This window comes from Chaetomium fimeti (genome assembly GCF_033439085.1).
Source record: "Chaetomium fimeti strain CBS 168.71 chromosome Unknown B0H64scaffold_23, whole genome shotgun sequence".
Lineage (NCBI taxonomy): Eukaryota > Fungi > Ascomycota > Sordariomycetes > Sordariales > Chaetomiaceae > Chaetomium > Chaetomium fimeti.
This window is the reverse complement of record NW_026944351.1, coordinates 3,007-15,391: the sequence shown is the minus strand read 5'-3', so window position 1 is coordinate 15,391 and position 12,385 is coordinate 3,007. Positions and strand designations below refer to the sequence as shown.

Below are 12,385 nucleotides of genomic sequence, written 5' to 3'. Positions count from 1 at the left end.
CCCGAGAACCCTCAACTGGCTGATGACTCAACGGTGTTAGTGACCGAGAGGAACTTGAAACCAAGGAGCCAGCTGTTAGACATAGCGAGGACTCAACCGTCCCAATTTTAGCGACTTCGCTGGCTGTTGGCGGTTTTACCGCCGCTGTAGCGGCCAAGTCAGTTGATGCAGCAGAGCCACCGGTTCTAACCACTGACTTAGCTACGGAGGCTACCCCAGAGGCAACCGCCCCCAAACTCCCATCGCCGGAAGGGCGAGTTCAAAGTGATATGTCGAGCAGGCAGGTTGTTCCAGACGGCGGCGCAGAGACCCCGGTACCGGTCACCGACAACGCACCCCTTGCGGCCGACAAGTCTGCACCCGAGTATGAAACCGTTGCTCAGCACAACGCACAGCGTCTCCTGGAGCCTAGTGCGACAGATCCAGATGCTACGTCTCGTGCTATCAAGGCTGCCGCTGTCCCAGTGCCTTCAGTCATCGACGAGAAGACCTCGGGTCAAATCGCCATTGCCGACTATGCGGTCACCCACGACGCCTCCGCCACGGGTTTCAGAGACACTAGGAAGACGGGCAAGGAGAGTCCTATTCTCGGACCACAGTTTATCATGCCGGCTCGGATTATGACCCTAGAGACACGAATTTCTCTCTGCAAACAGAGACAACGTACCCGCTGCCGACAGATACGAGCTTTACTTTACCCACCGACACATCGTTCTCTTTGCCTAGCGTCGCGAAGGAGACGTTGTCTGGGAAAGGGGGTAGCGCGGACACGAGTGACTCTTGCGTAAAGGAGGTCGCAATCGGTGCTGGAGTAGCCGGCGCGGTCGGGGTTACAGCTGCTCTGGCTGCACCCAACTTCTCTGACAACCCCGATCTCCCGCCAACAATCGCGCGCCTTGAGCAGTTTGCGGACAAGCTTGACGGCACGGCAGCCCCAAAGACCGTCCCGGTCAAGGAGAGTTCCGGAGAGGGAGCCGAGCTGGAGAGGTCGCTACCCCACGAGCAAGGCAAGGCGATAGAGACTTCGCAAGTTGTGGTGGACAAATCTGTCCCGCTCTCAGAGTCTTTCCACATTGTGGATAAGGATACGCCGGCCCAAGAAGAAGCGGCGGAGAGTGAGAAAAAGAAGGAAGCTTCTTCTGAGGATGGTGAGGAATCTGCCGCGCGGAGTGTCGTTGTTGGTGTCGGGGAAGAGAAGACTGACGAAGGCTATCTGGTTGCCCCAAGGCCAAAAACCGATGGAACAGGACCCGCTCAACAAGACATCAGTGTGGACTTCCGCGTACCCACACCTGCTCTCATTCTTCCTGACCTCGACGATCCTGTGGCTCGGCAACTGAGCCGGATGCGCAGCTTGCGCCGACAACGGAGGAACACCATCAAACAGGCCGAGGAGATGGTGGCAGCCGCCGTAGTTATCTACGCCACGGCCGAGGTTCTTAGTCCGCCAGGGAGTCCGAGACTCGCCAGTTCAGGCACCGATGTCCTTGGTTCGCCCGAAATGCATTCTGCTGTGAAGGGGAAGGGGAAGGAGGTTGAGGTGCCCATCATGTCTCTCCAGGATTCCGCGATACCCGCCGAGGATGAGCAGGATAGGGGCAGAGCCAGGTCGAGAGACCTTTCTGATCCTGTTGCTGACCTCTCAGTAGACGACAAAGAAAAAACTAGAGAACCCCTGAAGGCCGAGGATTCCAAGGTTGCTCACAGCGCCAGACGCCATAGTCACCACTCTTCACGCCACCGACCCCACCGCGACAGCCGGGATGGAAGCAAGGACGTATCCAAACGTTCCCACCGCTCCCGGTCAGATAGCCACACGTCGGTTCGTTCGCGGGGCGAGGATGAGCCTCCGCGTACGCCAACCCGTGAGGACCCCGGCTTCGGAGAGCATAAGAGCAGCCCCCACTCCCGGAGACACCGGACCCCGGAGGAACAAGCAGCTCACGACAAGCGCAAGGAGGAGCGACGCCGTGCGCGGGAACTAGAAAAGGTCGGGGACGGCACACCCGATTCACCGGCCAGGACAGATAAGGACAGAGACCGGTCCGCCCCCCGCGACCGCTCGGAGCGATCCTCGGAACACCGACATTCTCAATACCGCGAATCCCGCCGCCACAGCCAGAGCCGCCACAGCATCGATCCCAAAACGGACGTAGTTGTTCCACCCTCGCCGGGCACAGCAAGAAGTTCTTCGACATGAAGAATGGCCAGAGCGTGCTCGAGTCCAACTTTGGCGGGCCTCGTGACACCTCAGCCTCGGCCGGTGCCCTGCCGCCGACATCATCATCCTCCAGGACGGCCGTCATCCCCGAACTCAGACGCTCTAGCACGACGCGTGGCAGCACGACCAAGTTGCGCAGATCCGAGGAGCGCTCCTTGCGCAAGGCGGCCCGCGATGACGAGGAGGCCGTGCCCAAGTCAAGCCGGGAACATAAAGATAGGGACAGGGAAACCGAGAGAGCGAGACCGACGACGGCGGAGCAGAAGGTCAAGGCGCCGGCTGCGTCGGCTGGTGTGGGTGGCGGTGGTGGTGATGATGCGGCCGGATTGTCTTCTTCGGCAAGCGGAGGGGATCCGGACTCGCAGGCACATCGGGCCAAGAGACAAGAGAAGAGGGAGCGGGAACGAGAGAGGGAGGGGAAGGAGAAGGGTGGGATTAGGGCTGCTTTCAAGCGGTTCTTTACGAGTAGTACGTGAGAGGGATCGAGACTTGGGGTGGGCAAGAGCAGTTGATACGGGTTGGTTGAGGGTGACGAAGATACGACTTTTTCTTAGTTATTTTGGGTGGTTCTTGACTGGTGATGATTGACGGTGGTGATGATGATAACGATGATTTGTGTGAGCGAAGGGCAGGATTGGGGTGGGTGGTAGGGATGCCTTGATGATTTGATGATTGTTTGCTTGGTATGAGAAAGGGATGAGTTTCCAGTAACTCCCTGCATGTGATGTATTTTGATGACGGACACAACGAATATCAATCCCCCCTCTACAGGAACTCGATTAATGCTGGTGGCTTCGATATGGCGTGTGTGCTCTATGTTTCATGGTAAAATAACTAAGGCAGTTCAACACACCAAAGGGGCCCCGACGATGAGCCGGGGGAGGGGGGAGGCTGTTGAAGGTGCTGGAAAGAACAGGGTTAGGGTCCACAAAGCAGCGATTGGCGCGCAGGGCTACGTCAAATGTCACGGCCACACCTTTCAGAAAAGCGAAGTCCAGGCGTAAACGTTGAAGAATACAATACTTACCTCAATCATCGTATTGATTGGGGGAGTTTAGTCTTCACGGCTCACGTCTGTAGCCAACTTCCGGAGACGATTCCAACAAGTACAAGTAATTGTCTTCACTACCGAGCTCCACCCCGCAAACATCAGGCGAGCAACAAACACACTCACCTATCCAAAATAGCGTCCGAGATGGCACCTCCCATGATCGACCCCACGCTCTTTGATGAGCTCAAAACCAAGATCGAAGAGGACACCAGCGTTCGGAAGGATCTGGACCAGATCCTTGATGACCTGAACCAGCAGGTTTCCTTCACCCAGGGCGTGCTCTCGCGGATACACTCCACGCCGCGGTCCAAATGTCAGCGTTCTTAACCAAGAGTTGACTACGATAGATCTTTGGCTGACAACGAAGTAGATGCAACCCTATTGGGCCAAATCGAGGGTGGTATCCGGAAGGAGATCGAGACAGTCGGCAAACTGTCGGCGTTTGCGTCCCAGTATCCGTACTACAAGTGAGCTTTCCCTGGTGCCGGTCGCGAGGGTCCTTCTGTACTAAATATATGTTTGTAGATATAACCACAAGTGGACGCGTATGGTTCAGGACGCCGTTTCTACCGTCATAATCTGTGCCTGGTTAGGCGGCATGTCGACCGACTCCAAGCCCGGCGAGATTGGCCGCCTGTTGACGCTGGAAGACATTGGGCAGGCCTTCAACGGTCCGTCTCGTTCTAGTTATACATTTTGCTACAGGCCGCCAACTGACTCCAAATAGTTCCCGTCAACCTCAAGGACCGTGATGCCTTCCACATCACAATCGAGGAGTACCTACTTGGGCTGATTACCGTTATTGATGACCTGAGCCGGCTGGCAGTCAACTCGGTCACTCTGGGCGACACTTCCATGGCCGTGAAGATCAGCGGGTTTATTAAGGACCTACATGCCGGGTTTCAGGTGCTGAACTTGAAGAACGATATCCTGAGAAAGCGGGTGGACTCAATCAAGTATGCGGTCAAGAAGGTTGAGGATGTGTGTACGATCTGTCGCTGCGAAATCCCGGCCCAGGAGCCGCGAGTGAGGGTATTCCGATGGCCTAGGACATTGGGGGTTTGAGTTTCACACGATGAATTCCATCCATGCCCGGGTGTGTCATAGCTGGACAGAGGGCGAAACTTCCCCTCGCAGTAAGCAGGGTTAGGGTCCAATGCCGAGTATGCCGAGCCTGTGAACTTTAATTATCCATTAATTCCTCTTCCTTCCCTCCTCCCCGTCATCTACGTCCGCACCCACGCGATGCCCCTCGTCGACCCAATAATAATGTCGACCACCCTCGCCAAAGGCGCCGCCGCGCAGGCGCAAGCACAAGTCGCCTTCTCTAAGACGGCACCGGTCTCGCCTGCTACGACGCTCCGCCCGGTACAGATCCGACCGACGCCGCTCGCCCAGGCCACGCGCCCACGCGCTCCCGCCCTGCTGGCCGTCCTCTTCATCGCGCGCTTCCGCCCTCTCGTCACCGACCCCGTCTCGGCCATGGCCACCGCCCTCCCCTTCGTCGCCGCCCTACAGGTCGCTTACCGCCGTGCTCTGTCTCCCCGCTCCGGGCTCGACTCAGACTGGCAGCGGTGGTGGTGGCGGGGCGCGGAAGGCCCCGAAGCTTAGGCCCGGCGAGAGTATAAAGAGGAGGGCGGGTGCGGACGCGGGTGCGCCCCAATGCTGTTGCTGTACGTTGCGCTGTTTTCTTTGCACCGCGTGCTTTCGTTCTCTTTTTTCCTGTTGAATGTGCGCGCTAATGATGACGGTGATGGGGGGATGGAAACAGACTTCGCTCCTCTCACTGGTTCTCTCGCTTCTCGTCTCGCCCTTCCTATACGCGGCCATGATCCTATTCGGCGCGCCCTTCCTCACGCACAGCGCGCATACCTTCCTGTGCGCGGCGCACCTAGCCGTGCTAACGCTCCTCCCGCTTTTCTTCGTGCACGGCGTGGATGGGAGTGCCTGGGCGGTTGTAGGCAGCTTTAGCGCGCCTCTCGACGAGACATTTGGTGGACTGCTAGGAGGCATGGTGGGAGCTTGGCTTGGGGCCGTGCCAATCCCGCTGGATTGGGATCGCGAGTGGCAGCGGTGGCCGGTTACGATTCTGTGTGGTCTGTATGGGGGGTACGTACTCGGACGAGTTGTGGGAGGGACATTGGTTTGGGGAAAGAGCTTCTGAGGGCAGAAATATAAAAACACGGCGGGTATAAGTAAGCTGGAGGTGTCGGGGCGGGAGAAGAGTTGGAGGAGATACCCTTACTGCGCAGGGATGGACACTGAGAGGGCATATTGTATATTTCCCAACTGGGTAGTAAACCATATAACGCGGAATAAATATCCTCGTCTGGCCACATGTGAAAATCATAACAATCCCGAGCTGGAATGCCCTTCGCGTGTGCATTAACTACAGATTGGAAGCTCGCGTCACAATTTACTTCCTAGCTACCTAATAACGTTTCGGTACTCCAGGACAGGAGGTCGAGCGCCTGAGTCAGGAGCATATGGTAACTACCTGATGTACCAATGAGTCCCCTTCTGTAGGGAAGGCATCCAGCTAAGGTGAAGGCGACTGAAGAATGCTGGCTCGGCACACTTTGACTTGTCGGCCCCACTAACCCCGAGCTGTTCGGCTGTCGCTGGTCCGATACCGCATCTGTGGGTCAGTGAGACCCCGAATTTCCTCCCGCACATCCGACACATCAACAAAGATGGCTCCTATAAGACGTCTATGCGTTCCCTAAACGCCAATTGCCAGCCCACTGCCGTGCTGGGTCGTCTCCTCCGTCTTGCGCCACCGCCTCCCTCCCGACCGTCCCCCGGATCAGCCCCAATGGCAACCAACATAACCATACAGTCCCCAGCCCCGGCACCGGAGCCTGCGCAACCACCACCACAAACCCCAACCAAGTCCAATAAGAATTATAAAGGCTTTGTAGCAGGCGTCTTCTCGGGGATAGCCAAGCTCTCCGGTACCTCCCTCCCCTACCTCCCTACTTCCCGCCGTCCTACCAGCACTAATTTCCCCCGTGCACCACTACAGTCGGTCACCCCTTCGACACGATCAAAGTCCGGCTCCAAACAACCACATCAACACGCTTCTCCGGCCCGTTGCAATGCCTCACACAAACCCTCCGCCATGAGGGGCTAGTGGGACTCTACAAGGGCGCGACGCCGCCGCTGGTGGGGTGGATGTTTATGGACAGCGTGATGCTGGGTTCGCTGTCGGTGTACCGGCGGCTGGTCAAGGAGCAGCTGTTCGACAGCGCGGCGGCGCTGCCGGCGCACGGGCACGGCCTGGCCGGGGTTCTGGCGGGCGCGACGGTCAGCTTCGTGGCGGCCCCCGTCGAGCACGTCAAGGCGCGCCTGCAGATCCAGTACGCCGCGCGCAAGCGCGACCGCCTCTACAGCGGGCCCGTGGACTGCGTGCGGAAGGTATGGGCGAGCCACGGAATTCGGGGCGTCTACCACGGACTACAGGCAACCTTGTTGTTTAGGAGCTTCTTCTTCTTTTGGTGGGGCAGCTACGACTTGTTCTCGCGCTGGATGCGGCAGCGCACGAACTTGAGCGCTCCGGCGATCAACTTCTGGGCGGGTGGGTTGAGCGCGCAGGTGTTTTGGATCATGAGCTACCCGAGCGATGTGGTGAAGCAGAGGATCATGACAGATCCGCTGGGGGGCGGGTTGAATGACGGGATCAAGAGGTTCCCGAGATGGAAGGACGGTTGCAAAGGCAGTTTTACCGGGAGAGCGGGTGCTATGGGGTACTGGCGCGGTTTCTTGCCCTGTTTTCTACGGGCGTTTCCTGCAAATGCAATGGCGCTGGTGGCGTTTGAGGCGGCAATGCGGTCGTTGCCGGAATGAGTTGCTATTTACAGTTGGTTGAGCGCTGGAGACGGAGGCGAGGCTCTTTGATCACACACGATATTATACCCAGAGAATTAAAGCGGTTTGACTAGATGCGCTGTAGCCGTACCAACGGCTGTGTCTTTTATTGACCCATTCCCGCTATGCACAACCGTCCAGTATGCTTTTGTTATTCATGCCAATGATCTCGCAGAAGTCCGAACAGGTTACTCCTCGTCATCCTCGGCCTCGTCGTTGACGACATTGAAGAACTTGAGCTCGTAGACACCCTTGGAGGTGGAGACGACGCGGAGCCAGTCACGGAGCTGCATCTTCTTGAGGAACTTCTTGGTCCTGCGACGGACGTTAGCACTCTGCTGATAGGATCGGCAGCAGATATAGCGAGGACCTACAGGTACTTGAGATACCGGCCAGAGAGCTCGTTGTGGGCAATGATCTCGATCTTGCCCTCTCCCTGCTGCGAGATCTTGATAGTCTCGCCGAGGTTGCCGACGCGGGCCCTCGACCTTGATCTTCTCGTTCAGGAACTTCTCAAATGCCGAGACATCGAAGATCTTGTCGCTGGCGGGCTGCGAAGCGTTGATGATGAACTGTGCGGGCGGCTTGTTAGCGACAGCAAGCAAGCATAATCGGCGGTGCGGCACTCACCTTCTTCGTCACCTTAGGGCCCTTCTTGGCGCCGGTCTTCTTCTGTTATCCCGAAGGAATTGACTTAGCCTACTGCTTCACGCCATGATCCGACTCGGTGGCCCGAGGGACTGGGCCAACAGCAAAGCCGTCAGGTTGTGGGACATACTGCGATGGGAGCCATTGTTTCTGTCGGTAAGGGTCGGTGAGTATTAACCGTTGTTGTCTGGGACGCAAAGAGGTTGATATCCTGCGCCTAGTTGTGTGGTGTCGCGATATTAAAATATCGAGAAATCTTGCGTTGCGGGCGGTGAAAGATTCTATTGGGGAGCGTTTCGCAAAAATGTGGCCCAAACTTTAGGGCTTTGAGGGTTATGGTGGGGCCGAAGCACTCAGAGGAACGGGTCCGTGCCAAGGTCCGTGCCAAGGCTCATGCCGAACGGGCTTCTGGCAAAGTTTTGCGCCGCATCGCATTGCAGAACTCTCGTTGCTGGTAGTAAGGTGGTCGGGAGTACGTCGATGGACGGAACCATATGCATATCAATCTGTCAAAACGGCCAAACCTGTTATTCAACGCTAGAAATAAGACGGGCAACGAGGTCAACCGCCGTTCAATAGCGTTCTTGGGATTTTGTACGAAGGAGAACGGGTTGTTTATCTGCCTTGACAAGCAGTATATATTGGAACCTGGGTATTGACCAGAGCTCCTCAAGGTGCCATGGGCCCGGGCAGGATAACCTTAACTACCTATCCACGGCCACGCTACGAATACAAAGCCGTAACCAAAGGTTCTGGTTAAATTACGTTTGGTTCGTGACCAGCCTACGCCACGCCCTTCAGCCACATTACGTATAGTTGTGACGTCATCCGTTTACGGGACGTCACTTTGGGGCAGGCGCTCGGCTGAGTGTCGAGCCCTATCCCTTTAACGCGCACTTGGAACAGTTTTAGCGGGGCCACCAATTGGAAGCTGTAGATGCGCCAAGTCCGTATCCACAGTACATTGTTGTTTGGTGGTGATACATTTGTTGACCCTAGCCAACACCAAAATCCCCCCTGTTGGGCGCCACAATCTCACCAAAATAATGTGGCTGATTGTACCCAAGTAGATTTTCGGACCCGCTAAAACTGTTCCAAGTGCGCGTTCAAGGGATGCAGGAGATGCATGTGGCATTGGCAAACACTTGGGTCCCAGCCGCCAAGCTGCCCAGCTGCCGTTGAGACGCTGCGCCATGCCACCAAGCATGTTGGCGCCAGCCAACAGAAACAGAGGCATGGCGAATGCCGCAGCAAGGGTTTATGTAACAGGGGAGGCGGCGCAGGCGGGAATGTACCGGGTGTAACAACGCACCTCGTACGTTTTCACGACCATGAGGACGAGGACTCTACAATCGTTACCAGCTCCGCGCGCTCGCGAACAATGAGGACCCTCCTGATTTGCCTGAAACACAAACAAACAAAGCCGTTGGTTGGCTCCGTCGGGAACTCGCAGCCCGGGAGTGACGAATTTCACCAGGTTCGGCCCTAACGTGAGATCATTTCCGTATAACACGATACGGTATTCCCGTTCGCATTGGCGGTCCCGTCGACGAGTTCTCGGCCCTCCGAGTGCCGACAGCCGTTGAGTTCCGAGTTCCGCCCGCGGGAAGTACGGTGAAGCGTCGGGATCCCCGCCACTGGAGGGCTTGCCTCCAAAACTGGGCAACCTGGAATGGCCGGCTGCATGCGACGTGCGTGCCGTGGTATGACGCAGTCTCGCTAGGTTATTGTCGCGACAAGGTGTAATCCGCCCTGCCTGCTCCAAACCCATCCGGCGGCACACACACTTGCCATCCCTACCTTGGAAAGCCTACGGAGCATCCCTTGGCAGCCGCCCGACGTGTCACTGGACACCCGGCAGATATTTAAGACGCCGCCAGCGCCCTCACTCCTGTCCTCCTCTTCACACACAATCACCGGCTATCAACGATTTCTTCGAACCTGTCGAGTCCCTCAGCCGAAATCAACCGCAAAAGTAAAACATTTCATTCACATCAACACTCAACAAACACCGTCAGCATGCCTTTCACCGCGAGGTAAGCCCCAGAACACACCGGCCCAACCCCCCCGCGCCTGTTTAGCAGTCTACTTACCCTCTCTGTTAGCGACATCTGCAAGATCATCTTTGCTGTCATCCTCCCCGCCGCTGGGTGTCTTCCTCGAGCGCGGGTGTGGCTCCGACCTGCTAATTAACATCCTCTTGACTATCCTGGGCGTAAGTTTCGTTCTGTCCCGCATGATCCCAACGCGCAGCAAAACTAACTGCCCTCTGCAGTACCTCCCCGGTATCGTCCCACGCCTTATGGATTATTTGCAGATACTAAGGAGGGCCCGGCCATGATTACCTCGCCTGGTTCGGACGCCCGATGAAGCCCCCGTGATAAACTCACGCGCGCTCAAGTCTACAGACGACAGAATAGCGAACTTGTCGGCGTTTTCTCGAGAACACCACCACCAGAAGTCACCAGTGGGGCCGGCAGCGATGACATCAACTTCCAAGAGTCTTGGCTGGGCGCCAAGCCACCGACCACCAGCATTTGGTCTTGGGATCGAGGCAGTGCTCGACGGGAGATGCCGGATTCTCGGGCGCGAAGCGAGGGATGCGGGCCGTTTCTGAGCCATAGCGAGGCGGCAGTCTTGTCGAGGATTGGGTCTTTTCTTTCCTTTCGTTTGAAGCATGTTCAATTGGCTTTACTTGGTTTCCCACGTCATATTGTGCTCAGCTCTCATTGCGAAGCTGTTTTAATATCACGATACCCGATGTTAAGCGTCACAGGTCGAACATGGATTCGTACAATAAAACAAGCCATTCTCCCTTTACCAGGAAGTGAACGACTGTACGTTGAATATTGGCGAAGCTAATGGGGGAAACTAAGTAAAGAAATACAGCATAACGTCAAGGTACAAAAGCAGAGAAATAAAATATATCATATATTAAGTACCCGGTGGTCAGGTTGATCTTAGCTCAACTCTACCTCTACACATAACCACCGGGTATTCTACAGTACAACCCGGGTTTGTTTATAACGCGGTTCTTCTAACCACAGGCCTACATTTAAAATTTAAAAACCCCCTTACCTTAATAGCCTAACCATCGTTGAAATTACAGGCAAAATTCAATATATAGGAGCATTTGTAAAAACAACTCTAACTAAAAGGTCTTTTTCTTAAAAATATATATTATATTATTAAGTTAGGATTCTTAGCTAGGATCTAAGTTTTTGTTACAAAACAGGGCCTCAGAGCCCCAGAATGGATAGTAATGTTATGAGGCTCAGTAAGGAGCCTTTTAAGCATAGGTCGAACCCGATCCTGGGGAAGCTCCCCAAGGATCAGTTCCAGTTACTCCCCAGACCTAACCTTAGGTCTAAACAGAGTGTTTAGCTAGGAATTAAATCTTTGTTTGCCTGTAAATCGCCTTAGTTCCGCAGCCCGTATCTGTACTAGCATCTTCTTTAGTAATTCTCTAAGAGTTCAGTTTCTAGTTCTTTAGTTAGAGACTCCTAATAAGTTGAGGAGATAATATTGTAGAAAGCTAACTTCTTAAGGTATAATCTAGTTTATATAACTGAAGTGTTAATTAGAATCGATGATAATTAGTTAATTTACTATAGTATATATATATTATATAGTAAAGAATGAGCTAAGGAATTAAATATACTGTTATTATTAATTACCCCTTTTCTATAGTTTAAATATCCCTCTTATAAACCATTAAAAATTTAATAAATTATAAACATTTATATCTTATATTAAGCAAAGTATTACGTAAATATTAGGTAATAATAATAACTTACTTCTATATATCTAATACTTATAGTATACTCTAATAATATTAAGGTATTTAACTACTCTACTATATAAATAAATAAATATTTAGGATAGCTACTTACTTTAGATATATATATTTTGAAAACAGCAAGCTATAATAGTAATAATATAAAATATTCTTAAGTACTAGATATAACTATATATATTAAATAACTAAGTTAACTAGTATATTATATTTTAAATATTTTAACAATATTTAATGAAGAGAATGCTAAACTTATAAGTTTATCCTATCCTATTATTAGACCTTATTAACAACTATTATCTCTGTGACGAACCTGTCTCTGGACCCGTCCTGTTAGGGTTCAGTATCGGTCGAAGGTATTCTCTCAAGGGTGCTTAGGTTCGGTGCAGCCAAAAGGTGCACAACAAAGACTTGTCTCAACAGTAGGCTCTCGATCTTGTAGCGAACTGTAGTTGTGATTGCTAACTGGAGAACTCCCAGAGCTCTCCAGAACGAGTGATATACTGCTATCTAACGTGTTGATCCCTCTGCTCCCTATGCTCCCGAGGAGCGATGGGAGCGTCGTGAGCAGTGAGTGCGGCGAGTGCTCCCCGTGCTCCCTTCCTCGAGAGGGAGCGTCGGGAGCGCTTTCACTTGTCGCAACGATTGGCCGTTGGACCCTTAAATGATTGGCCGGGACGTCCCGCATCCCGCAGGCCAAGACCGCGTTGGGCCTAATCCGTGACAATCTCTCTATAATATATAAGTTTAAGTATAATATAAATAACAATAATATAGCCCTTACTATTGTAAAAAGCTTACA

General features: G+C 53.7%; 5 protein-coding genes across 5 annotated transcripts; 4 read left to right on the top strand and 1 right to left on the bottom strand.

The window, feature by feature from the left end:
- Window positions 1–269: 269 nt before the first annotated feature.
- On the top strand, window positions 270–3,010 carry B0H64DRAFT_455879 (uncharacterized protein; the record flags this gene model as incomplete). Its single annotated transcript, XM_062807323.1, has 3 exons — window positions 270–579; window positions 657–2,043; window positions 2,157–3,010. The coding sequence occupies 3 exons, from the start codon at window positions 270–272 to the stop codon at window positions 2,695–2,697; spliced, it is 2,238 nt and encodes a 745-aa protein (XP_062653623.1). The 3' UTR covers window positions 2,698–3,010.
- A 112-nt stretch (window positions 3,011–3,122) lies between these two features.
- On the top strand, window positions 3,123–4,479 carry B0H64DRAFT_427934 (Translin). Its single transcript, XM_062805821.1, has 4 exons — window positions 3,123–3,585; window positions 3,643–3,739; window positions 3,798–3,943; window positions 4,000–4,479. The coding sequence occupies exons 1-4, from the start codon at window positions 3,183–3,185 to the stop codon at window positions 4,335–4,337; spliced, it is 984 nt and encodes a 327-aa protein (XP_062653622.1). The 5' UTR covers window positions 3,123–3,182; the 3' UTR covers window positions 4,338–4,479.
- Window positions 4,480–4,491: 12 nt separating this feature from the next.
- B0H64DRAFT_413981 (GPI biosynthesis protein family Pig-F-domain-containing protein) lies at window positions 4,492–5,675 on the top strand. The gene is made up of 3 exons (XM_062805001.1): window positions 4,492–4,803; window positions 4,905–4,945; window positions 5,044–5,675. Exons 1-3 carry the CDS (start codon window positions 4,518–4,520, stop codon window positions 5,434–5,436), a joined length of 720 nt encoding a protein of 239 aa, XP_062653621.1. The 5' UTR covers window positions 4,492–4,517; the 3' UTR covers window positions 5,437–5,675.
- Window positions 5,676–5,820: 145 nt separating this feature from the next.
- Window positions 5,821–7,174, top strand: B0H64DRAFT_413978 (mitochondrial carrier domain-containing protein). Its single transcript, XM_062805000.1, has 2 exons — window positions 5,821–6,226; window positions 6,298–7,174. Exons 1-2 carry the CDS (start codon window positions 6,088–6,090, stop codon window positions 7,116–7,118), a joined length of 960 nt encoding a protein of 319 aa, XP_062653620.1. The 5' UTR covers window positions 5,821–6,087; the 3' UTR covers window positions 7,119–7,174.
- A 153-nt stretch (window positions 7,175–7,327) lies between these two features.
- B0H64DRAFT_421251 (60S ribosomal protein L22) lies at window positions 7,328–7,932 on the bottom strand (the record flags this gene model as incomplete). Its single annotated transcript, XM_062805528.1, has 5 exons — window positions 7,328–7,454; window positions 7,514–7,596; window positions 7,628–7,711; window positions 7,770–7,811; window positions 7,918–7,932. 5 exons carry the CDS (start codon window positions 7,930–7,932, stop codon window positions 7,328–7,330), a joined length of 351 nt encoding a protein of 116 aa, XP_062653619.1.
- Between the last annotated feature and the right edge of the window lie 4,453 nt (window positions 7,933–12,385).

What these genes read in the sequence shown, in the direction of transcription:
- B0H64DRAFT_427934 (XM_062805821.1), top strand. Translation starts at nt 3,183, where the DNA reads ATGTCACGGCCACACCTTTCAGAAAAGCGAAGTCCAGGCGTAAACGTT. An exon ending in CTCCACGCCGCGGTCCAAAT is followed by an intron (nt 3,586 to 3,642) that starts GTCAGCGTTCTT and finishes ACAACGAAGTAG; the next exon opens with ATGCAACCCTATTGGGCCAA. An exon ending in TCCCAGTATCCGTACTACAA is followed by an intron (nt 3,740 to 3,797) that starts GTGAGCTTTCCC and finishes ATATGTTTGTAG; the next exon opens with ATATAACCACAAGTGGACGC.
- B0H64DRAFT_413981 (XM_062805001.1), top strand. Translation starts at nt 4,518, where the DNA reads ATGCCCCTCGTCGACCCAATAATAATGTCGACCACCCTCGCCAAAGGC. An exon ending in CCTACAGGTCGCTTACCGCC is followed by an intron (nt 4,804 to 4,904) that starts GTGCTCTGTCTC and finishes GAGTATAAAGAG; the next exon opens with GAGGGCGGGTGCGGACGCGG. An exon ending in TGCGCCCCAATGCTGTTGCT is followed by an intron (nt 4,946 to 5,043) that starts GTACGTTGCGCT and finishes GGATGGAAACAG; the next exon opens with ACTTCGCTCCTCTCACTGGT.
- B0H64DRAFT_413978 (XM_062805000.1), top strand. Translation starts at nt 6,088, where the DNA reads ATGGCAACCAACATAACCATACAGTCCCCAGCCCCGGCACCGGAGCCT. An exon ending in GGGGATAGCCAAGCTCTCCG is followed by an intron (nt 6,227 to 6,297) that starts GTACCTCCCTCC and finishes GCACCACTACAG; the next exon opens with TCGGTCACCCCTTCGACACG.